We start from the raw sequence: 25,525 nt of genomic DNA, 5'->3' as shown, positions 1-25,525 counted from the left end.
AAAAAAAAAAAAAAAAAAGTGAGAGAAACAAGAAATTTGTGCACGATGTGGGTGGGAGGAAATTCTGGGTGCGATGTGCAGACGGGGTCCCGAGCGGGCCCTGGGCCGGTCCCGCCGCCGGCGTCGGTCTGGGGCCTGGTGCGGACCGTGGCCCGGCGTACCAGCCGGAGGAGCTTCGCCTCGGCGGCGTCTGGGGACTCGCCCCGCGCGGAGGTCAAGCCGAGAAGCGCCGCCAGGCTCCCGAGGGCTCCACCCTCCCCTTTCACTCCCTCCCCTCGGCGGTCCCCTAAAGGGAACAGGCGGGGCGCAATGCGCAGAGACAAGGGGGGGGGGTGCGTCCTCAGCGAGAAAAGCTCCGCCGCCCCAGAGTGGCGGCCGCGGGTTATTAATAAACTCCGCTTCTGCCCAGGCGCCGCTACCGAGGCCGGCCGTAGGATCGGCAGGGCCTGCGGCGAAGGCTAAGCAGCCGGAGTCGGAGCCCGGGCCCGAGCGGGCCCGCGCCGCCGCGCTGAGGGCGGCGGCCGGGCGGAGAATAATGCACACTGGGTAAAAACACATTTATATACGAACCTCCGAGAAAATTTTCCAACAATTCCTTCGTCCGACCACCATGCACCAGGACAGGAAACAGCCGCCCGGCCCCCAGGCCCCGCAACCCGCATAGCGAGTCTGAGGCCCGCCCCCAGCCTCCATTGGGCGGTCATTACGTCGCTTACGAGACTCTTCCTGCTTGCCATTGGCTCAAATTTAGGCGACGCGAAAGGAGACCGCCTCATTCACGCCCCCTTTTCGTGACGTTGGCCTCGTCCGGCCTTGCAGCCAGCCCCTGAATGGCTTGTGCAAAAGCGGAATCAAAGTTCCTGTGTCTGACTGGTTGGCAGAACCGCTCATCCTAGACAGATACCGCCTCGCTGACAAGTGATTTATGCCGATTCTGGGGCCCCAGCGGGAGGCGCCATTTTGTAGCGAGGGAGGGAGGCTGGTCCTTGTGACTAGCCGGGAGGGAGAAGGGGTGACGGGCGCCATTTTCCCCACAGGGGCTAGGACGTGGCTTTGGCTCTCCCGGTGGGCTTCTCGGAGCGCGTTCTGGAGACTGGTTGGGCTTTGCCTGGCGATTGCCGAATGTCGCCCCGTTGGGAGGGACGTGGTAGAGAGGGCTAGGACAGAAAAAAAAGACGCCTGCCCGCTCCCTGGGGGCTCTCGGCGCCAGCCAAGGCCTTTGGTTTGGGGAGAGGGTTCTGCTTTCCCAAGAGCTGCTGTATGCCGGTCACTGGCTGCCGAGCCTGTTCGCGCTTTTCAAGTCGCTGGGGCATCATTTGGTGCGGGGGGGGGAGTGGACCTCCTGCCTCTGCCGATCTCCGACGGACCTTGGCGACAGGGCGGTCGCCTTAGTCCTTGCTGGGAGACACTGCGGATGTTTTTGTGCTTTCTTGTTGCTTAGGTTCTAAATTGGAAGTGGTCTGTAGTGGTGTCGCTACCTTCGGTTTTACTTTCCCTTTTCTTTGTGTTGCAAATTAAAGGAAAGTGAAGAGGGCGGGAAAAGCATTGGCTTGGGCTCCCCAGTACTATTAAGAATGGCTCCAAGTTAGTTGTGAAGTTTAGGTAATAGTTTCTTGTAACTCTCAACCCAGACGTTTTCTAAACTATTGGAAATACTAGGCTTTTCAGGAATATTTATTAACTATTCATTTGCTTTGACAACAAGGCTGAGTAAAGGTGAGATAGTGTGGAAACAAGGTTTGTTCAGTCGGGCGTTCCAGGTGCAGAATTAGGTAGTTATGAGAATGAGCTGGCAGATCGCTTCAACACATTTGTAACCTGCTTAAAAAACCGGACAGCTGGACGGCGCTTGATTTAGTGACTTGAATTTCAGGTGATTATGGAATTGCCAAAAGATTAAAGCAAAAGGGTGTTAAAAATAGCCAACCTACTGAGTCCGTTTGGAGATTTTAATGTTACCTTATTTTTGTTGTGGAGTGGGGATCGACTAACCCTAACCAAAGCATAGTTGCATAATTGATGCCCAAACTCCATTAGAAGGCGGAAGGACTTTGGATTTCTTTTGGCTATATATTCTTTAGGAGTTCAGTTACTATTTTTTACGCCCTTATAAAGATGAAAAATGTGACACAAAACCGGGTTAGGTTACTTGAAGCTGGAGGAATTGGCTTACAAAACAGATACGTACCCAATGGATACGTTCTCTTTGTCAGACAGTGGTAGAGTTCAGATGAAAAACAAGGTGTTTTACTTTATACTCTCAGTACCTTCCAGATGTTATATCTGCATTTTATAAACAGAAATGTCATTAATCAAAATATTCTCACGTAGCTTAGCTAGTTATTACTGAGTCCCATGCTTTTAGTCTACTTATTAAAGCACTATAAATATAAAATCTCAAAAAGAATTTAAAAATCACCCTGTAGTTACAGATTGCAATTACAGGACACCTTAGTGTCCCTAGAACCTTCTGAGTGGTTGTAAAAATTGAATGTTGGTGGATAGGGTGCTTAATTCAAATGAGTCAGAGAGAAACCTTAATTCTGACTTTGTCACAGGGAATGGAGCTTTGTGTTAACAGTATTTACCAGTGACTGTAGAACAGAGTTCAAGTGTATATGGCCATTCATAATCTTCAGATTTTGCCCAAATCACCTCCTGTCTCAGATCTTAATACATTTTGTCAAATTAATGGCTTTTTGAAAATACTTCCAATCAGTGCTAGTTCAGGCTTTTAGATAAAGCTGAACCATTTCCTCAAGTCTATAAATACGCTAACATTTCTAGCCCCCTTTAAAAAACTGTTACCATGATGTTTTTTAAAAAACATTCAGTACCTCAAAACTTTCTAGAGAATGGTTGATTTTGGCATATTTGTACAATGACATGACCATTAACAAGTATTACATGCACAGAAAAAACATACAGAGAAAGGATGCATTAAACTCTTAAAAGTAATTAGGAGAAGTTGTTAACGGGTCACTGATTTATTAAATTATTTCTGTAATTTGAATTTTTTTCATCATGAATTTGTAGATTTTTATTTATTATTTATTTGAGAGAGAGAGAGAGCACAAGCAGGGGGAACGGCAGGCAGAGGGAGAAGCAGGCTCCCCACCAAGCAGGGAGCCCAACTCAGGGCTCCACCCCAGGACCCTGGGATCATGACCCGAGCCGAAGGCAGACACTTAACCAACCAACTGAGCTACCAGGCGTCCTAGATTTTTTTTTTTTTTTCAACACTGAAGAATTTAAAACCAACCTAGTAGCTTGCTCTCCGTTAGGAGTTGTTGCCTGGATGTGTCACTTGTCTCAGAACCTGTTAACTCAATGTGTGAGGTAAAGCCACTTAACTGCACAGTGTAATCGGGAGGATATATGATAATGTAGATACAGGTAGCACACTGCTGCTCAGGAGATGGTTCGGTGCTGCTCCCGTACTTACTAAATGTCAGCCTGTCTCAAATTCTCACCTTAATGGCATACAGCAGTGGTTCTTAAGCACCTTGATATGCCTTTGAGATTCAGATGAAAGCTATGAAAGATGTACTAAAAAGTTTGAAGTTCTGGGACCCCTGGGTGGCTCAGTTGGTTAAATGTCTGCCTTCTGCTCAGGTCATGGTACCAGGGTCCTGGGATTAAGTCCTGCGTTGGGCTCCTTGAGCTCTCTCTGACAAATCTTAAAAAAAATTTTTTTTTAAATGTAGTTCTGGGGCACCTGGGTGGCTTAGTTGATTAAGGTTAAGCGTCCCACTTGGTTTTGGCTCAGGTCACAATCTCAGGGTCCTGGGATCCAGTCCCACCTTGGACTCTGCTCAGTGGGGAGTCTGCTTGAGATTCTCTCTCCCTCTGCCCCTCCCCCCCTCACGCTCACACACTCTCTAAAATAAATAAATCTCAAAAGGTTTGAAATTCCATAGGGCCCATGGACCCAGAGTTGAGTCCTTGGTATGTAATAAACGCATTGAATTAATCTCATTCAGCTTCCACATTAATCAAGGTTTAATTAGAACATACTTTAGGAAGTGTGTGATTAGGTTATTTGAAACATTCCAATCTCAGTTCTCAGTATATATGCTGACCTAAGCATAGGTATCATAAAACTGGTAATGTTGTGACTAATTACATGATTTCCCTTACTTCAAACTGATCTATAATGCCAACATGAATGCATTTTTTTCTTTTTACCAACTCTATCCTTGGGCCAATTTGTTAACCCCATTTGAAAAGAATCACCCAAATGGTGAGCTTCAAGGTTTACCAATTGTGGTTAATGTGTGTTATTTTAGTGGCAAACTAATAGGAAAATACACTCTCAATTTACAAAATATTATAAATCTTCTAAAATCCCTTAAGATTCCAGTTGTTCCTTTGAAACTGGCTACCTCAATGATGTTCTAGCTATCATTTTGGCTTCTAATTAACATTTACTTAAATTTAAAGTAGAGCATTACAGATAGAAGGAAAATCAGTTTCATTAATATGCATAGTATATCTGCAGCATTTCAGCAGAATAAGTAGTTAGTCCAGGAATGAAACCACTGGTTTTAACATGATTTTGTTTTTCTGGGAAAACTTTTTTTTTTTAAGATTTTATTTATTTTAGAGAGAGAGAGCATACAAACAGAGGGAGGGAGAGAGAGAAGCAGAATTCTGTACAGAGCCTGACTTGAGCCTGAATTCTGTACAGGACCCTGAGATCATGACCTGAGCCAAAATCAAGAGTCAGATGCTCAACTGACTGAGACACCCAGGTGCTCCTGGGAAAACAGGATCTTGAAACAAAGTGAGAATTTTTTAAAAGATTTATTTTTTAGAGAGCAAACGAGTGTGCACACAGGGGCCTGGGGGAAGGGCAAAGGGAGAAGGAGAGAATCGCAAGCAGACTCCCCAGTGAGTGCGGAGCCTGACGGGGCTCAATCTCATGACCCTGAGATCATGACCTGAGCCAAAATCAAGAGTCAGACACTTAACTGACTGAGCCATCCAGGTGCCCCACGAATTTTTTTTTAAAGTGAAGCTCATGTCTCCAAATAAGCAGTAAGATTGGTACTATTTTATAAAGAAAAACACTAAGTGCTGTAATTTTTTTTTTTGAGAAAAAAAGTTTGACTCAGTCTTAAATTCCTAATACTTTGTATTATATCAAAAGATACTGGGGTGCCTGGGTGGCTCAGTTAGCTAAGCGTCTACCTTCAGCTCAAGTCTTGATCCCAGGGCCCTGGGATGGAGTTCCAAGCCAGCTCCTTGCTCAGAGAGGAGCCTGCTTCTCCCTCTGACTGCCGCTTCCCCTGCTTGTGCGCTCTGACAAATAAATAAAATCTTAAAAAAAAAAAAAGATTCAACAGAGATGCAACATTTACAGGAAAAAAATTTTAAGGATCTGCCTCCAAAACTTTGGCACCAGCTACAGTAATAGGGCTGTTTGACAGGGTGATGGGATTTAAAATATGAATGGGGCACCTGGCTGGCTCAGTTGGTGGAGCTTGCAACTCGATCTCGGGGTCATGGGTTTGAGCCCCACGATGGGCCTAGAGTTACTTAATAAAGAAGAAAAAAACATGAACTAGTAGCAAAACAAAATATGGGGGGTGACAATCTCTAAAACTATTTACTCCCAATCTCTAGACTATTTACAACTGAATAATCACGAGTAAAACTTTTTAAAAACATTTCATGTTACTTTTTAGAGAACTTTAACCAAATCGGACTTTTAAAGAAAACTGAAAACTGGGATATTCATATAAAATTCACCATTTTGAAGTGTTCACTTCCGTTTTTAGTATATTCACAAGGCTGTACAAACCATCATCCCCAGAAGACACCCTGTACCACCCATTAGCAGTAATTCCTCATTCCTTCTCCACCCCCCACAGCCACCACTCTGTCTCTGGACTTGACAATTCCAGACATTTCATCTAAATGGAATGTTTTGACTACTTTCACTGTTCCAAGGCTCATCCATATTGTAGCATGTAACAATACTTCATTATTTTTTATTGCCTAATATCCAACTGATCGTACGGCCATACATTTTATTTATCCATCCATCAATTAACGGTTATTTGGGTTGTTTTTACGTCTTGGCTATAGCGCTACTATGAACAGTTGTGTGCATGTTTTTGTGCAGACACGTGTTTCATTTCTCTTGGTTATGTATATCCAGGAGTAGGATTTCTGGGTTACACTATTTTCAATCTTCTGAGGAGCCGTCAAACTTTTCTACATCAGATAAGCATTTTCATCTTATCAGCAATGTGTGAGGGTTCCCATTTCTCCACATCCTTACCAAACTTGTAACTTTCACCTTCTTGATTACGGACACGTTAGTAGGTGTGAAGGATATCCTTTTAGTAGGCTCTACACCCAACTTGGGGCCAGAACTCACGATCCAACGATCGTTGTCACATGCTCTACTGAGCCAGCCAGGTACCCGATTCCTTTTTTACTTTTTTTTTAGATTTTATTTATTTATTCGACAGAGATAGAGACAGCCAGTGAGAGAGGGAACACAAGCAGGGGGAGTGGGAGAGGAAGAAGCAGGCTCCCAGCAGAGGAGCCTGATGCGGGGCTCGATCCCAGAACGCTGGGATCACATCCTGAGCCGAAGGCAGACACTTAACAACTGAACCACCCAGGGGCCCCCCCAATTCTTTTTATTTATTTATTTAAAGATTTTATTGATTTGACAGAGAGAGACACAGCAAGAGACGGAACAGAGAGAAGCAGGCTCCCCACTGAGCAGGGAGCCTGATGTGGGGCTGGATCCCAGCACCCTGGGATTGTGACCTGAGCCGAAGGCAGATGCTTAACAATTGAGCCACCCAGGTACCCCCCCCCCCAATTCCTTTTTAAATTGGGGTTTCTTTGTTGTTGAGTTTTAAGAGTCCTCTATATATTCGGGATTTGCAAATATTTTCTCACATTCTCTGGGTTGTCTTTTCACTTTCTGGAAAGGGTCCTTTGAAGCAGTCTAGAATTTTGGTGAAGTTCAAGTTTCCTGTTTATCCTTTTGTTGCTTGTGTTTTTTGGTGTTAGATCCAAGAAACTGTTGCCTAATTCAGTCACAAAGATTATGCCAATATTTTTTAAGAGTTTTGGAGTTTTAATGTTAAAATGTTTGTGGAGTTTTAACGTTTAAATCTTTGAACCACTTTGAGTTGATTTGTGTGTATGGTGTGAGGGTAGATACCCAGCTGTCTCAGAACCACTTGTTGAAAAGATTATTCTTCTATTGAATGGTCTTGGCACCCTTGTAAAAAATCAGTTGACCATAAACTTAAGGGTTTATTTCTGAACTCTCAATTTTACTCCATCAGTCAGCTTAAGTTGCACCATGACTCCTGTCATGATTACAAGATCATGTTCACTTTCAAGACTGTTTTGACTAGTCTGAGTCCCTTGCATATCCATACAAATTGTTTGTCATTTCCTGCAAAAAAAAAAAAAGTAGCTGTGTTTTTATAGGGATTACACAATCCATAGATCAATTTGGGGAGGATTGCCGTCTTCATGATAACGGTCTTCCAATTCATGAATATGGGACATCTTTCCATCTATTTAGGTCTCTCAACAGCGTTGAGTTTTCACAGGGTTTTCAGTTTTGCTAAGTTTTTTGATGGGTTATAAATGGAATTTCCTTAATTTCACTGCTGTTGTATAGAATCCAACTGATCTTTGAATATTAATCTTGTGTTTTGCAACCATGATGAAGTCAGTAGGTTTTTGTGTGGGGATTTCTATAAGCTTTCTACAAGATCACATCATCTGCAAATAGTTTCACTTCTTCCAAAGGAAGCCTTTTATTTATTCTTGCCTAATTGCCCTGACTATAACCTTACGTGCACAATGCCGAATATTAAGTGGCAACAGGGAACTTGCTTGTCTGGTTCTTGATCACAGGGGTAAATTTTTAGTTTCTAATCATTATGTCCATTAATTAGCTTTACATTTTTGGTAATGCCTTTTTTCATTTTGAGGAGTTCCCTTATATTTCTAGTTTGAGTTTATTAAATGATTTTAAAAGAAATCTTAAAATTCAGGAAGCATTTAAATACAGGATCCAAATATTCAGTATAACTGACAAATTTCAATCTGTACATCAAAGCAGAATCCAGACATATATAAAGGAGTGGTCACCTATGCTTTAAAAAACCTGGAAGGGGTGTGTCCTATCTCACAAATAATTACTTAAAAGACATTTTCTCCTTACATATTAATAAAATTCTGGATTTCTAGCTGGACACCTAGTTTCCCTTTGTAAGAACCACATTCACCAAAGTGCTATTGCAAGAGTGGTCAACCTCATCAAGGGTAAAACGTGGAATTCAGGAATGCTTAAAAAAAAAAAAAGTCACAGGTAATCTTCACCAAAATTTAAATTATATAAAACAGAACTGACATTTTTGTGATGGATGTTTTAATGTAATTTTAGGCCATTCATTTTACAAACACTTACGGAATGCCCACTATGCTTAAGGCATTATGTTAGATCTTCCCAAAGACATGGTTTAGTCGTATTAATACAGTTCTTAACGATTTTCTCTTCATGCTTGCTTCAGGGCCTACATCTAGGGCTGAAGAGAAGCATACAATCATAGGGCGTGGTTTGGTGACCCCGGCTCTACACTCTGGTCTCTTCCAGAGGAGAGCACAGCAGTCACTATCTTGATAAGGTGTGTAGCTTAGTAATCACCATTTATGACCTGGAGAGAAACAGATTAACTTCCTTAAATAGTGATAAATGAATACGTTTTTTAAAAAAATAGATGGCTTAAGTTTAACAAAAAGTGAAGATTCTACACTGTAAGCCATTTGACAAAAATTGAAACCCAAACAAAATCAGAATTCACTTCTATAAATTAAATAAGTTACAGGTTTGTGAAACTGTGGGAAAGACTGTATGTTAAATAATATCTACATGCAACCAATTACAAGTCTGTAAATACTCTTACCCAAAGTCCTACAACCTTATCCAGAAGCACTTAACAAATATCAAGGTGCATAATCTGTAAGAAACTATAATTTGATGTTAAATTTAAGGGAATACTATAAATAACTGATATATATATTTGGTACATTAGAAACTAACACTTGAATACTATTTAATATGATTTAATTTTAAGGTCTTTAATTTCAATTAAAATCTATAAATGGAGATTAGTTTGGATTGTATGACAGAGGAGACAATAAAACTTATTCTCAAAGACATACCAATACATTTTCTTAGAATAAAAGCTCAGCAAATGAGAATTTTCATACTGTGCATGGGAGTAACTAAAACCTTTATTAGATATGGTTTTCCAATAACAATGTGAAAATTGGAATTATCAATTCAAAGAGCACTGAAGTCTGAAATTTAAAAAAGTAGACTAGATATTAAGGGATAAAAGGTAAAGGAAGATGAAAATGTTTAATACTATTCAATATATCCCCTCTGTACACAATGTTGCATATATACAACTACTCCATTTTAATTTTATTGATTTTATATAATAGTGAAATCCCCTTAAGCAACCTAGGGTATACAGATGGTGTCCAACTTGGGGGGAAAAAAGTAGAAACACACTTGATTAACAGTTTTCACCCACACATTTTAGACAGACAATTTTTTTTTGTTTTTTTGCCAAGATTTTCATAGTAAATTCATAAATATAGGAAATACTTTCACTCCTTCAGTGTTAAAATAGAAAACCAAACAGTGCCAACAGTAGTGGCTTAATTATTGGCATACAAGAAAAACACAACACCAATGGGTTTTCTTCATTATGCATTTTAAATATCAATATGTGCATTTGTTTCATTTTTACAGTTATAAATTTCCTAGTCTGTTATAGACAACAGCATTAATAGTTTTGAATCCATTGAGATGTTGCTTTCAATTTGAAATATTGTGTGTATACAGGTATATAAAAAAATAACCCAATGTATGACTCATCTGACAGATGTTTAAGATCAATAAAGGCTTATTTTTCAACATGCAGTTAGGAGAGAAGGAAGCAAGCCAACCTCTCCACATTGTCTTTGTTGCTGGCTTGTTTTTGCAGTGGTATCAATAGTGGTTTTTGGAGGGAACCGTGTGCCTTCAGCCTAGCGATCAGATACCACAATCAACAAGAGGGGTAGGGAAGATGGGGGGAGAAGAATATGGGCAGGTGTTAAATTTTAAGAGAGTGCATTTTGCACTCTTTCTAGGTACAGGATAAAAACAGGCCAATGAGGGGAAAGTTTTATAATGAGGAAAAAACTGCAATCAAATCAAGACATAAGAGCCGAATTAAGTTCTTTTAATAGATTGCATATATAGATGTTTAGCCATACTCTTTGATCAACTCTTTAAGAGTAGAACTATGTCCAATTTACATGCTTCAAATATCACCTTTCGTATATGACACAGTAAGGTCTTGTTTTCAAGTCTCCACTTGTACACTGAGAGCTTTAAGAAAAAACAGGACACAGAGGGAGTTGCCATTTTTTAGCAGCAATGAAATATCACTAACCCCTTTTAACATACCGAATTCAAGTCACTATCAGAGGTGAGTGCACCACAAAGTCACCAGGTACAAAACTGCTAGTTCATTTTTAAATTAATAACTTGAAATTACCCTGCCCCCCACCCCATTACATCCCTTCTTTTTATAAACAGCAAACATTTTGCTATTTTATACATAGGCTAGCAGGCTTGTTTCAATATGAAAGTGCTAATTCATTTACAGATTTTTTTTAATCAGTTATGTAGTGCTACAATAAATGTCCAATAATCTACATAGGAACAATCTTTGATGAATGAAAATGATGAAGATTGAATAAGGCTATCAATTACCTTATCTTATTTACATATAAAGAATAGATACCCAATGGTGAGGAAGAGACAGAAATTGGACAAATACTCATAGGTGTAAAAATTACATCTACCTTTGAGCTTATACTGTAAATGAGACATTTTAAATAGTCCTGTAGCCCATGCCTATTTTTTCCTCAGAAAAAGAAAAGCTGCCTTCATGACATCCCCTCGTTTCAGATTTCCACAGTGTCACTTGAACTTTCAGTCAGAATCTTACTTTCTTCAAAAAATAAAGAAAATACCACCCCCAAATTACCACCCTCCCCCCACCCCTGAAATCCCTCTGGTTTCTTTTTCAGTGCCAAGTTGCATGATCAGGTCCCACCTCCTGGGTTTTTTTTGTCCATCTATTGATCAATTAGTTTAGAGTAGATAACATGAACCAGTTCTGGAACCGCTACTAGGAGGAACACAAGCTCTTCACTACAATCACACAGCAGGAAAGAAAGTGACAACTCAATTCATCCCTGGTGCCGGGCCTCCAAAATTGAAAGAACTTGGCACAACTGGAGCACTGAACTTGTATCCTCCATGCTTCTCAATCATTTTGGATTCTAAAAAAACAAGTAAGTGAAAGTTTAATAGAGTTTTTGATCATCTTACTACTTTGGAGAAGAGAAGGAACTGATAGACATTAATAAAAGCTTAACCCACTGGTATTAGCCAGAAGTCCCAAAGTTGTCTTCCTTCTCCTCCTCTTGTATAGGAGTAAGAGAGGGGAAGGGGTACATTATAGAGAGAAGATAAACCCCCATGTTGTATGCTGTAGACTTCTTAGCCAACTTTCACTTTTTGATGTTAAAAATCTTTAAATACACATTTCTGAGTCAAATACTGAATCAGAACTCAGTCTTCAACAAAGGGAGTAAGAGCTATGAATCTAGTGCTGGCAAATCCAAATGTAAAATACCTTAGAAAGTTGTACCTTCTTTGTAAGGAGGATACTTTTGTGAATATTAAACTAATCTGACTAATAGTATTAAGACCTACAGAAAATTGTTAGGCTGTGTTATTATCTAAAATGTCCTTTCCTGAAACGCATACTGAAATGTTTAAAGATGGTAAGAAGTGATGATGTCTGGGATTTCCTTTAATATATTTCCAAGAAAAAGCACAGGTTTCATAACCTAAAAATTTTTTTACACTTTTAATAGACTTTTCTACTATCAAGCCATCACCATGAGCTTGAGCAACTTTATTAAAGCTACTGCACAATGAAAGTAGTCTTCGACTATACTTAAAATCAGTCAACTATGGCCAAAAACAATTCATTTCTTCATTTCATTCCTTCATAATTCCTATCACCTGCAACAACTGTAGCTTTTACATAATTGTAAATCATTTAATATAAAAAGTTAAAGCTGTATCAAGTCATCAATTGCATTAAAGAGGGGTTGCGATCAATTGACATACCATGGGCTGCTCTTCTTTGATCAGCCAGAGTTGCTATATCCTGTAACTGTTTTCTTTGTTCTTCATTGAGACCATGAGTCAAAGCCTGATACCACACAGGATTACGATTTTGTATAGCTATCAAAAAGAAAACAAGGGGAAAAAGGGCAATAATATGAGAGGCTTGGTAGTTCCTTTCCATTCTGTTCCATCTGCTTCGCCTCCAGTACTGAAATTCTGATCTACTTTTTACTTTCCCCAAAATAATTTAAGTTACTTTAAGTTATTTGTGAAACAAAAGATAAAGGGAGAAAAAATTCTGATTTGGCATTATGCTACAAAATTTTTTTATTCTCCTATTTCGTATCTCTAGCAAATAAAAAATCAGAGCTGAAACCAGTTCTTTTCTTAAATACACCTACTATCTTTTTCCAATGGTAGCTCTGTAATACTTAAAATGCTCACGTTTTATATTATAGCCTAAAATAATGGTCAAACCCAAACTGTGATAAATGGAAAACAAATTTTCCCAGCATGTGACAAGGCCAGGTATTAAAATCTCAGTGTTTCATAAAAACATGCACTAGATATATTGACATATAAGGGTACCAAGTCTGACCATGTATTTCCCTATTTCAATTAAGTAGCTATACAAAGGGGTAGGTGTGTGCTGAGTTGAGAGAAAAAAGTTCTCTATAAAGACTTTCCACGAAAGTTTTTAACACAGTAATTCCAAGACTGAAAACTGATTTCCATATGTACCAGATGCCAGGTGTTTGGGGGGGGGGGGAAGCTGACATCCAATCACATGATTTTCTATTTCTACTTTATTGCAATTCCTATGCACAGGCCCTCTACTATAAACCACCCTTTGGGATTAACATGTATTTAAGTCTATAAAATACAAAGTCACAGACAAAAACAAGTCAGTATTTCTTGGCACCTCAATCAATTCTTGTTGCTTGCCATGTAGCTCAGAAACCACTTCTCTATGTTTCTGTAACCTTGAAACGTAATTGCTTTGTCATGGGTTTGGAAGACTAATGCCTTGGTTATCACAGAATTTATTCTACATCAAAGTTCTCACAATACATAGGAATGATAGCACAGTTGTTAACTCTGTGGGGAAAAGGGTGTTTCAAATATAGTGCCAATTTTAATTTCTTAAGCTGGACAGAACAAAGATGTTATATTTTGTTGAAGTCCAAGTAAAGGATGGTAAAGCCACACACAATGTATTACAGGAAAAAAGAAAAGGGATTCCAAGATCATTAACGTTAAAAATGGTCAAATTCTCAGAAAGTTAACTGTGATGTTAGGGGAAAGAAAGATACACAAATACATAAACACGCAACAAACAGATCTAAGAGTAGATACTTCTGGAGAAAGCTGAAGGACAGAAATCAGAAGTGGAAAGAGGAATTGTGACTGTATAAATTTTGAACTATACTATTTTCCTAAAATGTGCACGTTTCAATATGACAATCTAAATAAAAGTAAAATAATAAAATGAGGAAATACTCTATAACTCTATGGCAACAGTAGTAACTCTGGATACTTCAGCTACCAATCCCTCAATCATAGTCAAGTTTGGGTTCCTTCTTTAAGTGACAGACACAAATAAGGACAGAAAGGTTCAGGGAAATGGATCATATAGAGCTATCTGAATTACATATAACAAGTTGACTTACTTTGAAATATAGCTTTAAATATCTGATACTCATCAACAGGGTTATCTTCATCATCAATGATTGTGGAATAGCCTTCTAGAGCAGTCTCCTCAGCATCATCCTCTTCCCAATCTTCATCATCTCCATCCTCACCAGCTTGCTTAGCCAAAATCTCCAAATATTCTTGCCCATCTTCATCAATATCATCTTCATCACTCCCCAGTTCCTCTGCAAGCCATAAATAGGTGCATTTGTTAATACCGAAGTATCCTCTTACTCAACAAACTGACAAGAAATCAGCCAGTAAATTACAAATCACAACCGAATAAATTCAAGTTCCAGGAACTGGTGTTTAATATAATATTCAGTGAGGCACCTGGCTGGTGCAGTTAGTTAAGCATGTGACTCTTGGTTTCGGCTCAGGTTGTGATCTTGGGGTCATGAGATCAAGATCCCCGTCGGGCTCCATACTCAGCACAAAGTCTGCCTGAGATTCTTTCTGCCCCTCCCACTCCTGCTCTCTCTCTCTCTCAAATAAATAAATAAATATTTAAATAAATACAATATTCAGCAATAAATAGAATAAAAACTTCTCATAGAAATACAAGAAACCCAACCACAATTCCTAATACCAGAGGTCTGAAAAAGGATTACATAATATGAGATTCAGCACTTGTGCTCTGGGCCTTATGGAATATACCAAACACCAACAGTAAAATAATATATAGTTTATGTTATACCCATAGAACACTTTTTGTGAGGTTTTTTTTAAAGGCTAAGTTGGTGAATGGTAAAAGACAAAAATGGCAATACCTTTCTTATTCTGAAACCATTATGATAATTTCTCTTAACCAACATTCCATAAATTTATACTCTTGTAGTATGTAGTGTTCTACAGTTGAAATGTATTAGCCAACATCTCATCAAATTAATTTTATAGCGCAGATATACTTGGGTTTTAGCACTATCAGATAGATGTTTGCCAACAGCAAAACCATAAATGCCTACAATTGCTTTACATGTCAGGAGATCTAGCCCAAGTTCCTGCCTTTGCTGACCTTACGCTCTAGCAGGAAGATAAGGCACTCTTTTTATGCATGAATAAACAGGAAAGCATTTGGGTATGATTCCACATTTCTTTAGGAGAAGGGCTAAAAAAACAAGTCCACTGACTTCTAACTAGGTAAGTTTGGCTTCCTCCACCATAAATCCCTTACCAGTTTCATCATCATCTTCAGCTTCATCATCATCATCACTATCATTCTCGTGTTCTGCATGGCAGGCATATGCTCTTTTTAATCCATTAAATAAAAGGATAAAAGCTGGCAAAATCTGTCCAGAAACCTGATTTAAAACTTGTGGTATTTGTTCCATATCAATAAGAGCACACAGGCCCAGAACACACATCTTTCTGTCATGAAGCCTAAAAAATAAAATAAAATAAAGATTTTCTTCTTTTTTTTTTTAATAAGCAGAGTTTCTCACAAAGTTAAATAAGCAAAGATCCAATATATGTCACTTACCCCAAGAAACAATCAACATCATTAAGCCACTGTGTAATAAAATGATTTGTAACTGGTTCAACATTATTAGGGAAACGAAGATTTTCTAAGGTGTTGAGAAGTAGGTGTGGATTATAATACAAAGCTGCAATGGCAACTTGCAGGCACATTGTCCGAAGTTCACTTGTCTTCACCTCTCTTGTCAGTCTCTCTAAAGCTGCTTCCACAAATAAGGGAATGCACTATAAAGACAACCAGCAAAATATTCCAAAACCTTAAGTAACAGCAGTGTAACAATCCTACCTATATTAGCTTGTTGCCTCAACTAACCTCTTTTTCTCTCCATCAGATGACCTAAGAGTTTTTACTGTTGAGGCATTCACTGAGAAATCTAACTTTAGAGAAGACTTCACTGGGCTATTAGAGCCTCACCAAGATAGCCAGCTGGATTCACAATGTTCTTACTGAGTAATCACTTCACAATATATACATCTGTATCAATTCATCATATTATACACCTTAAGCTAATATAATGTTATATTTCAGTTATATCAATAAAGCTGGAAACTGACCATGGAAATTTAACAACTAAATCTATCTTACTGCAAAGTGATAATGTGGCAAACAATACTCTCACAGCCTACTATAAAAAAAAATCTTACCTTGCATGATAACAAAGAGCCATAAAAACTTGCCAGTCATATTTTCACATATTAAACACATGATCATTTTATATTGGTTAAATTTTAAACCAACAATTAAAAAATGTTATTTAGTGCATAACAAACAGTAACATACAAAATACACAACTGCCCCAAAAGAAAAGAAGTGGAGGGAAAGACTGTCTCTCCAAAGCCTCAAAAAGAAATCATTAATAGTTAGCTTCACTGACCTGGTCTATGCCACGCCCTTTGCATTGTAAAATGATGACCTCTAACAATTTTGCTGCGTGGCACTCTGCATCTTCTCCTGCAACTCCTGTAAGAACCTGATCAACACAGAAATATAAAACTGCAATGAGGCATCATGAAACCTTTAAATCAGAGAAGATCTGTCCTCTGTCTATAGTCTCTGGAGTTAAGATATTCTAATTAATATAAATGATTACAATATTCATTGTACAGACTATAATCTAAAGCAACTGTGAGGATCTGAAGTTGCTGCCTGGCTGTATCTCAGCAAATGCACATCTTGGTCTACATAATCGAATCACCTCCCCTATAAGTGCCATTCTGGACTACAGCCATGTTGAAAACCACTATCTTCTCATAGAACCATCGTAGCTAAAGTACCCTACCTTTCTTAGGGATACCAGGCTCTTATGTAAAGAAGTACAAAAAATATTAATAATAATAAGCTGACATTGCTAGGCAAGCCCTTTCTCTACACAAGTCTCATAAAATAAAAAAATAGTGTCATTGGACTGGGAGAGGAGGAAGAGGCAGCTTGCTGATGGCAAACGCTATTCCCAAACAAGAAATAAAAAACATGGACTCGACCTGCTACTTAGAGAACTCTAAAGTGTTATGGGTAACTTCTGGAAAAGAAAGTAGATGGTATAGATAGATATTACTGTTCCCAGAGTATTAACATAAATTATATAATTGACAATAAATAATGAATAGTATACCAGATAATGATTTTGTGACTAAGTGTTCAGAAAGAAAAGATATCAATGAAGACAAACCCCTCTAAAAACTCCATGGAGCAAAATTATTTTTTAAATGCCTAGTGTTAAAAAGCTAGCTGTGTCTCAGCACTGTTAGAAATGCAAATGTTACCCAATTATATTAACTTTGATTATCGAAGGACCCTAATTCAACAACTATATCCTCTCTTGTGTTAAGAAAATCATTAAAAAAATATATATATATGGCATACATTTACTTGTGATTTTCCAAGAAATGGCACAGTATTTCTGACTTTCATTTTAAGTAAACCCTTGGTTTTTACAATCTTGCTATTTACTAAATAATTTCTGTAAAGCCTCCATAAACCTGTAACCTCCAAGAATTTTCTTTATAAATTATCTTTATTTCTGATCCTTTCAAATATCTTTCAAATAAGTTCTTGATTCTTTCCTTCTTTTGATTCAATGGCTAGCAAAGAACTAGGCTAAGATAAGCTCCAGGCACTTTAAAAATCAAAAACACTTATAATGCTAATAAAATGTCAGGGCAGACAGGGGCACCTGTGTGGCTCAGTCAGCTCAGGTCATGATCCCCCTGGGATCATGCACCAAGTTGGGCTCCTTGCTCAGCAGGGAGTCCTGCTTCCCCCTCTGCTCCTCTAGTGCCCGCCCTCTCTCTCTCTCTGAAGTAAATAAATAAAAACTAAAAAAAAAAAAAAAAGAAAAAGAAAAAGTCAGGGCAGACAGAAGACAAGTATTTGTCAAAGCCATTACTGTGGCATATAGGAATCAGTCTTTTAATTTATAGCTTTTAAAGCCCTTATTCTGTCAGACCCATATAATGTGTTCACCACCATGTGTCATGTATCTTCACAATTTCATACTTATCACAACACCAGCCTCATGACATATATCCTTGTATTAACTAAAAATGACCTACCTTCTTACACATACTATATATCATTTCAAGATACTTGGTATCAGACAGAAGTGTGTCTGTATCAACTGTTACGTAATTATGGAGCAGAGGCATCATATCTGTATTAATAAAAAGCATAGAAGTATTAAAAAATGAATTAAACTAAAACATAAAAAAGTAATAAAAGTTAAATATCTTTACTAATATAAATGCTGTTTCTGAAAAATCTCCTTAGAAAAAGAAAGCAAATATGAGATTGTTTGGTCTGTAATAGTGTGTGTGTGTGTGTGTGTGTTTATGTGTATATAATGCAAAGAGTATTATCATATATTATACAAAAGACTGACAGGGGCAGGAGGGTGAGAATATGTGTTAAAGGAAACAAATCTAAAAGGATAACTAAATCAAAATATATAATGGAAATCAATGTTATCATCCTTGAGCATTAACTACAAGTGAAAACATCTAAAGAAGCACTTAGAATATTCAAAAGTACACGTTCAAGTGATATACTAAAAATAAATCAAAACAGGGAAATCTTCAGTAGTTCTATGTTGACTTGACTTACCTGTAAAGTAATCAAAGCCATCTTGCTGAAAAACCTCAAATACTAGAGGTAGCAACTGCCACATTTGCGGAGACACTTGTTGACACGTCAAACTATGTGCTAAAGAGAAGATCTCCTCATAGAATTCTAAAAGAGAGTATGGAGTCATTAGGACAATGATTGCTGATATGAAAAAGCAAGAAATTCTAAGCACAATTAGAGGTATATACCTAAGACATGCTGTTGTAAAACAGTTCCAATGACCTGTAAGCAGATTCCCTCAAGCTGCTGGGTTATCTAAAAGAGAAGAAAAACATTGTATGTAACTCCAGTGAATTAATAATGTATAATGCAATTCACTGCTTATTGAAATATAAAGTCAATATCTTAAATCATTTTAAATCTTTGTTTTGAAGTGACTCATTACAAAATTGTGGGTCAATGTGGAATTGAAATTTAATGAAATACCATTACGATTTAATGAAATACCATTCACAGTGAAACACACCCAAGGAATCACTTGCACAGTTTACCTAAAAAGTAAAGGAAAAATAATACCCTGGAAAATGTAAATAATAATGAAAATAAAGGAGCCATATCATTCTGCAGATAGATTACAGACCTTTCTGTGTTTAAATACAGATCAACTCAGCCCAGATGGAATTGAAAAGTCACTGTCAATGGCTTACAGAAAAATTACTTGAAAGAAGGCATTATTCATATCATTCCCACTAATTCTTAAGTCGCCTCTATTTATATAATTGTTAGATATAGTGAACCACACCCCAAGACCAAAAATACAAATTCCTCTTCAATTTTCAGTATGATCCTCATTCAGATCCCAAAACCCTGGAAACCATCAGAATGTTTGAAAAGTGGGGAAGGGAGACAAGATAAAATTTACTAACTGGATATAGAACCAGGACATCCATTTCAATTACATATACTTAAAACATTTTCAACTCTTCAAATATATTACAACTGATTTGTTAACCACAAACAGCTACAGAATTCCTCATGGCTTCTGCCTATCTCCAATTATAACACAGAACATAAATAGTTTACCAAAAATCTGTTGCAAAAGGCAATTTGCAGATAATCTGAAAACATGATTTATGGATATAAATATCTACACTGGAATTATAAACACCAAATTCAATACACTGGTTACTTCTAAGGGAAAGAAGTAGGGAAATGAGATTAGGAAGTGGTCCTGCAAGGGCTTTAATTATATTTATCTCAACTTTTTTTTTCTTACTGGAAATAAAGTCTAAAGGATATACTATAAAATGTAAAAAATCTAATAAATTCAGGTGGTAGTTAAAGGGTACTGGTTATAGTTTTCTGTTCTTTATCCTTTTCTCTATGTCTTGATTACTCCATTTTTAAAATTTCTCAATTTTTTGTTCAAAATCATTAGCCATCAGGGAAATTCAAATCAAAACCACACTGAGATACCACTTTACGCCAGTTAGAATGGCAAAAACTGACAAGGCAAGAAACAACAATTGCTGGAGAGGATGTGGAGAAAGGGGATCCCTCCTACATTGTTGGTGGGAATGCAAGTTGGTACAGCCACTCTGGAAAACAGTGTGGAGGTCCCTTAAAAAGTTAAATATTGAGCTACCCTATGACCCAGCCATTGCACTACTGGGTATTTACCCCAAAGATACAGACGTAGTGAAGAGAAGGGCCATATGCACCCCAATGTTCACAGCAGCATTGTCCACAATAGCCAAATCGTGGAAGGAAACGAGATGCCCTTCAACAGATGACTGGATTAAGAAGTTGTGGTCCATATATACAATGGAATATTACTCAGCTATCAGAAAGAACGAGTTCTCAACATTTGCTACAACATGGACGGCACTGGAGGAGATAATGCTAAGTGAAATAAGTCAAGCAGAGAAAGACAATTATCATATGGTTTCTCTCCTCTATGGAACATAAGAACTAGGAAGATCGGTAGGGGAAGAAAGGGATAAAGAAAGGGGGGGTAATCAGAAGGGGGAATGAAGCATGAGAGACTATGGACTCTGAAAAACAAACTGCGGGCTTCAGAGGGGAGGGGGGTGGGGGAATAGGATAGACTGGTGATGGGTAGTAAGAAGGGCACGTATTGCATGGTGCACTGGGTGTTACACGAAACTAATGAATCATCGAACTTTATATCAGAAACCAGGGATGTACTGTATGGTGACTAACATAATATAATAAAAAAACATTAAAGAAAGAAAATTCTCCGTTTTAAAAAATTCACGATTACAATTCTTTCTCAAAGACAATTGTAAGAGAAAATTAGAAAGATGATAGAAATGGTAACACAATAATATATACTTAACACCACTGACCTTTACACTTAAAAATGGGTGAGATAGTAAATTTTATGTTATGTGTAGTTTACCATCATTAAGAAACATTTTTTTTAATTAAAAAGAAAAACTAGAAAGGTGCCTGGGTGGTTCAGACAGTTAAACGTCCAACTCTTGTTTCTGGCTCAGGTCATGATCTCAGGGATTTGATGGGGCGTGTGGGTGGCTCAGTCAGTTAACGTGTCTGCCTTCGGCTCAGGTCATGATCCTGGAGTCCCAAGATCAAGCCCCGCATGTGCTTCTCCCTCTGCCCCTTCCCTCCATTAGTTCTCTCTCAAACAAATAAATAAAATCTTAAAAAAAAAAAAAAAAAAAGATCTCAGGATTGTGAGATCGAGCCCTCCACTGGGCTCTGCGCTGGGCAAGGAGCCTACATAAGATTATCTTTCTCCCTCTGACATCCCCTTTGGAAAGAAAAAAAAGGAAAACTAGGAAGAAGATTTTTCTTAGGAATCACCACACTATTAGACCTGGATCTGAGAAAGGCAACCTAAGAGGCAGCCAGAATCTAGAGCCTTGAGGTAAGGATACGGTAATACAAATACCTCCTTCCTATTCCTTCTAATACTAAAGAACCTAAAATATTCATAAGATACCAATCTTCTCCTTACAAAAGGGAACTAGTTAAAAGATGGCACAATCAAGGTGCATGTCGAAGATAACCAGAGAATTAGATAAGCCAGAGCCTTCCAAAAAAGCATTAGGACAGTTGTTGAAAAATGGCTTTAAATTCCCTAAAACTTGGATTATTACCTGGATCAAAACCTTATAACACTGAATCACTTTACCTCTTTATGATCTTCAACTACACTCAGAAGTGTGTCGATGGTATTCAGGATTCCCATAGCAGTGACCGCTTTGTCATCACTTCCTTCTTCATCTGGCCCAGTCTGGATTACCTGATTAAATGTCATTGCCTAGATTCAAGAGAATATAATTTAGGCTTGCCATTATAGCAATATAAACACATTCTGGTCTAAAACTTAATTTTTAAAATGTTCTCACAGGGACAGCAAAACCAATCAATGTCACCAAACTGATTAATAATAATTAAGAGTCTGGGCTCTACAATCAAATGGTACTGGCACTTACTAGGTGACCTTAAGTTACCTGACCTGTTCCCTGACATTTCATATGAGAACTTATCATAGAGGTACTTCGAGGTTTAAATGAGGCAAGGCATAGAAAGTGCTTAATATTAAGAATATTTTTATTAATATTACTGGCTGACATTCAACAATGCCCAAATACAGGTAGGTATATTAATCAAGGTTTTTTGTTACAAAATTCAATTGTTTTCAAACTACTGAGAAGGATGGAGTCCTAACTAATAATCAGCTTATTTTAAATGCAATATACACATTTAATGAATGTTGCTATAATTATTCAAATATCCTTCCCCCATTTCAAAATCAGCTTTTCACAAAACGCTCTGCTTTTGCTTAAATCCACAGCAAATACCAAGAGCTAGATTCCTGAAACCTTGATACTCGGCAGGAATATAAACTGTATCAAATAAATTACCGTATGGGTATTATGAATGGTAATTGTCGGGGACATGTTCATACTTTCTATTACCCTTAAATTATTTACATTGTTAATTCTCAGAAGTTTGGGGCTATGTACAGTAAACAAAGGTCAACTACTGAATAACTACCGTTTATAAATTACATTAAAAAAAAACACACACAAAACATCTAGGGGTGCCTGAATGGCTCAGTCGGTTAAGCATATGACTCTTCGATTTCAGCTCAGGTCATGATCTCAGGGTGGTGAGTTCAAGCCCTGCACCCAGGCTCCACGCTGGGTATGGACCCTGCTTAAAATAATTTCTGCCTGCGCGCCTGGGTGGATCAGTTGTTAAGCCTCTGCCTTTGGCTCAGGTCATGATCCCGGGGTCCTGGAATGAAGCCCTGAATCCCACTCCCTGCTCAGTGGGTCTTCTTCTCCCTCTGTCCCTCCCCCCTTTTTTGTGTTCTCGCAAATCAATCAATCAATCAATCTGGAAAAAAAAAAAAGATTCTCTCTCCCTCTCCTGCGCTCTGCTCTCTCTTTAAAAAAACTATTTAGGGCATCTGGCTGGCTCAGTCATCATGTAACTCTTGATCTCAGGGTTGTAAGTTCAAGTTCCACATTGGGTGTACAGATTGCTTAAAAAAATAAAATCTTTGAGGGCACCTGGGTACCTCAGTTGGTTAAACGTCTGCCTTCAGCTCAGGTCATGTTCTCAGGGTCCTGGGATCAAGCCCCTGCATCAGGCTCTCCATTCAGAGGAAGCCGACTTCTCCCTCTGCCCTCTGTTCCCCCTGCTTGTGCCCTCCCTCTCTGTCAAATAAATAAATAAAATCTTAAAAAAAAAACAACTTAGAAATTTTTTGAAAAAAATCCCTATTAATAACTATTACCTCTATTTCATCTTTTTTCCCCCTACTTCATCTTTAAGTTGGTTGTCCAAAGTAGTCCCAGAAAATCACACAAACAAAGCAGTCATGATCAACGTAGATAGTAGTTAAGAATGTGTGTTGTGGAGGCATATATTTCAGGTGTGAATCCCCAGCTCCATCCATTCTAGCTTGGGCAGGTTACTTAACCTTTTCATAGCTCACATTTGCTCTCAGTATATGAATATTCTTCATATAGGATTGTGTGAGAATTAAATGAGCTAGATATATGAACCAAATATATATATAAGGCATAGAACAGTACCTGATATACAGGAAGCCCTATGAAAATACTTGTTAGAAGCTTTAAGTAATGAATAAATGATTGGTTCAAGTAACGTACCAAATGCTGTGTCATTTCTACCGCAATAGGAGTAACTTCTTCACTATATTCACAGATCATTTTTTGAATTACATTGGTAAGATCATCATTTTCTGTTTCTCTTATTATATGAAGAAGAGCCTGCATTACAGGTCTGATGAATGGTGTAATATATTCTTTAGCTGTAAGAGAAAAAGAGAAAAAAAATTTGGCCAAAACCTCCTAAAACCTGATATAACATACATCAAACAATAAAAAATTGATACTTTCCCATAAAGGGGAAGACAATGTGTCAACTTTCTAGGATTATGCCTTGTACAATTATTTGTAAAAACACTGCACTAGTTTAGAGATATAAATCCTTTACCTTTTTCTTGATTGCTGATCAACACTTGAAGTGCAATGGCAGCTTCCACTTTCACAGGCATTTCCCTATCATCAATCAGACATCTTCGCGTCAGCTCTAAGGCCGTTTGCAGGTTCTGGTCACTTTTGAACTTTACTTCACAAAAATAGTGAAGGACCCAGCAAGCCTTTTATTAAAAGATGCAGTGAGTTACTACAGATATCCTACATTAAAATGCCCCAAGCTACAGTATCTCTACTCCAAAGTTCTGTGTGTGGGAATTTGGAGGCTGGCCAGTGGTAGATATGTCCAGAGACAACACTAGACCAGTACTATGATCCCAACTTACTCTTTGGCTGCATGATGTTTGTGTGAATAGCAAGATCTGAATGCAAAACACAGACAGACACTGCTATGAGACACAGATGAAAACTATGCACACATTACAGCAGCCACTTAAATATTTACATGAAACAGAAGTCTAAAATGAAATAAGGCTTTTACTAAGGTGAGCATTAAAAAGGTTCCACACAGAAGTCCACATAAGCAGTCATTCATTACAAAACATAAATGTATAATTGAATACAGGTTTAAAACATACCCTCGCTCTCATATAGCCTAGTTCACTGCTGAAAAGAGGGAATACGTGATTCTGCAACATGTATTCCATCTGATCTTTGTAGATCTTTTTCTGTAAATATAAACAACAATTATTCTTGAGAGAATTCCAAATATAATCATCTCAAATGCCAAATAAATACACTAATGTTAAAAATGACTATTACCAAAACATACATTTATTCTGATTCTTTGTACCTCAGGATCCACTATCCAATTTTCTCATTCTCAAACTTCACCATCAAAAAACACTGAATATCTTTTAACTTTTTACCTCATTTTCTTAGAAAGTATTTACACCAAATCTTACGGCAATCATGTCTGAGTAATGGGAGGGTGGTTAATTTTATTCCTTACCTTATAAAACTATTATAACAAAAAAAAAACTATTATAATGAAAAAAGCCTCACTGGAAAGGTTCTAAATGAATACAACACAGATTGAGAAAAGACCCTGCTTACAAGGTAATAATCTGGTTATCTAAAAAGATATTCTTGGGGCACCTGGGTGGCTCAGTCGATTAAGAGACTGCCTTCGGCTCAAGTCATAATCTCAGAGGCGCCTGGTGGCTCGGTGGGTTAAGTGTCCGACTTTTGATCTCAGCTCAGATCAAGTCATAATCTCAGGGTCTGGGGATCGTGCCTGTGTTGGGCTCCCTGCTCAGCGGGGAGTTTGGTTCTCCTTCTCTCCCTTGCCCCCCACCTTTGCTCATGCACTCTCACTCCCTCTCAAATTAATAAATGAAATCTTTAAAAAAATTTTTAAAAACTTAAAAATTTTTAAAATGCCATGGTTAAGGAACAAAAATATTCTCATGAATCTTAAAGTAGGGTCTTTTCTAAGTGGTAACAAGCTTTTAAGAAGAGTTTTTGGAACTGCATGTTGTATCAACATTAAAAATAAATGCTTGAAAAACTGAAGAC

The 25,525-nt window shown here is 38.0% G+C and overlaps 2 protein-coding genes and 1 non-coding gene across 4 annotated transcripts in view; all 3 read right to left on the bottom strand.

Annotated features, from left to right (window-relative positions):
- The window catches only part of ZNF143 (zinc finger protein 143), a 57,620-nt gene extending 56,910 nt beyond the window's left edge, over positions 1-710 (bottom strand). For both annotated transcript variants that reach the window (XM_040630770.1, XM_008683793.2), the window contains exon 1: positions 571-710. The gene's annotated coding sequence lies outside the window, so the exon portion shown is untranslated. The remainder of the gene's footprint in view (positions 1-570) is intronic.
- An 8,557-nt stretch (positions 711-9,267) lies between these two features.
- IPO7 (importin 7) overlaps positions 9,268-25,525 on the bottom strand; it is a 51,231-nt gene continuing 34,973 nt past the window's right edge. The window contains exons 13-25 of the mRNA XM_008683794.2: positions 24,586-24,675; positions 24,006-24,171; positions 23,660-23,820; positions 21,664-21,792; positions 18,734-18,800; positions 18,525-18,650; positions 17,978-18,075; positions 16,300-16,395; positions 15,429-15,649; positions 15,123-15,328; positions 13,927-14,133; positions 12,257-12,373; positions 9,268-11,397 (exon numbers count right to left, since the gene is read on the bottom strand). Coding sequence (XP_008682016.2) covers positions 11,300-11,397; positions 12,257-12,373; positions 13,927-14,133; positions 15,123-15,328; positions 15,429-15,649; positions 16,300-16,395; positions 17,978-18,075; positions 18,525-18,650; positions 18,734-18,800; positions 21,664-21,792; positions 23,660-23,820; positions 24,006-24,171; positions 24,586-24,675 — 1,782 coding nt within the window. The 3' untranslated portion in view covers positions 9,268-11,299. The remainder of the gene's footprint in view (positions 11,398-12,256; positions 12,374-13,926; positions 14,134-15,122; positions 15,329-15,428; positions 15,650-16,299; positions 16,396-17,977; positions 18,076-18,524; positions 18,651-18,733; positions 18,801-21,663; positions 21,793-23,659; positions 23,821-24,005; positions 24,172-24,585; positions 24,676-25,525) is intronic.
- Positions 24,253-24,434, bottom strand: LOC121103006. The gene has a single exon (XR_005835152.1). It is a non-coding gene; the product is annotated as a small nucleolar RNA SNORA23 (small nucleolar RNA).

This window comes from Ursus maritimus, unplaced genomic scaffold (assembly GCF_017311325.1).
Source record: "Ursus maritimus isolate PB19 unplaced genomic scaffold, ASM1731132v1 scaffold_16, whole genome shotgun sequence".
Lineage (NCBI taxonomy): Eukaryota > Metazoa > Chordata > Mammalia > Carnivora > Ursidae > Ursus > Ursus maritimus.
Note: the sequence above shows the minus strand (reverse complement) of the source record. Positions and strands in the feature narration are given on the sequence as shown.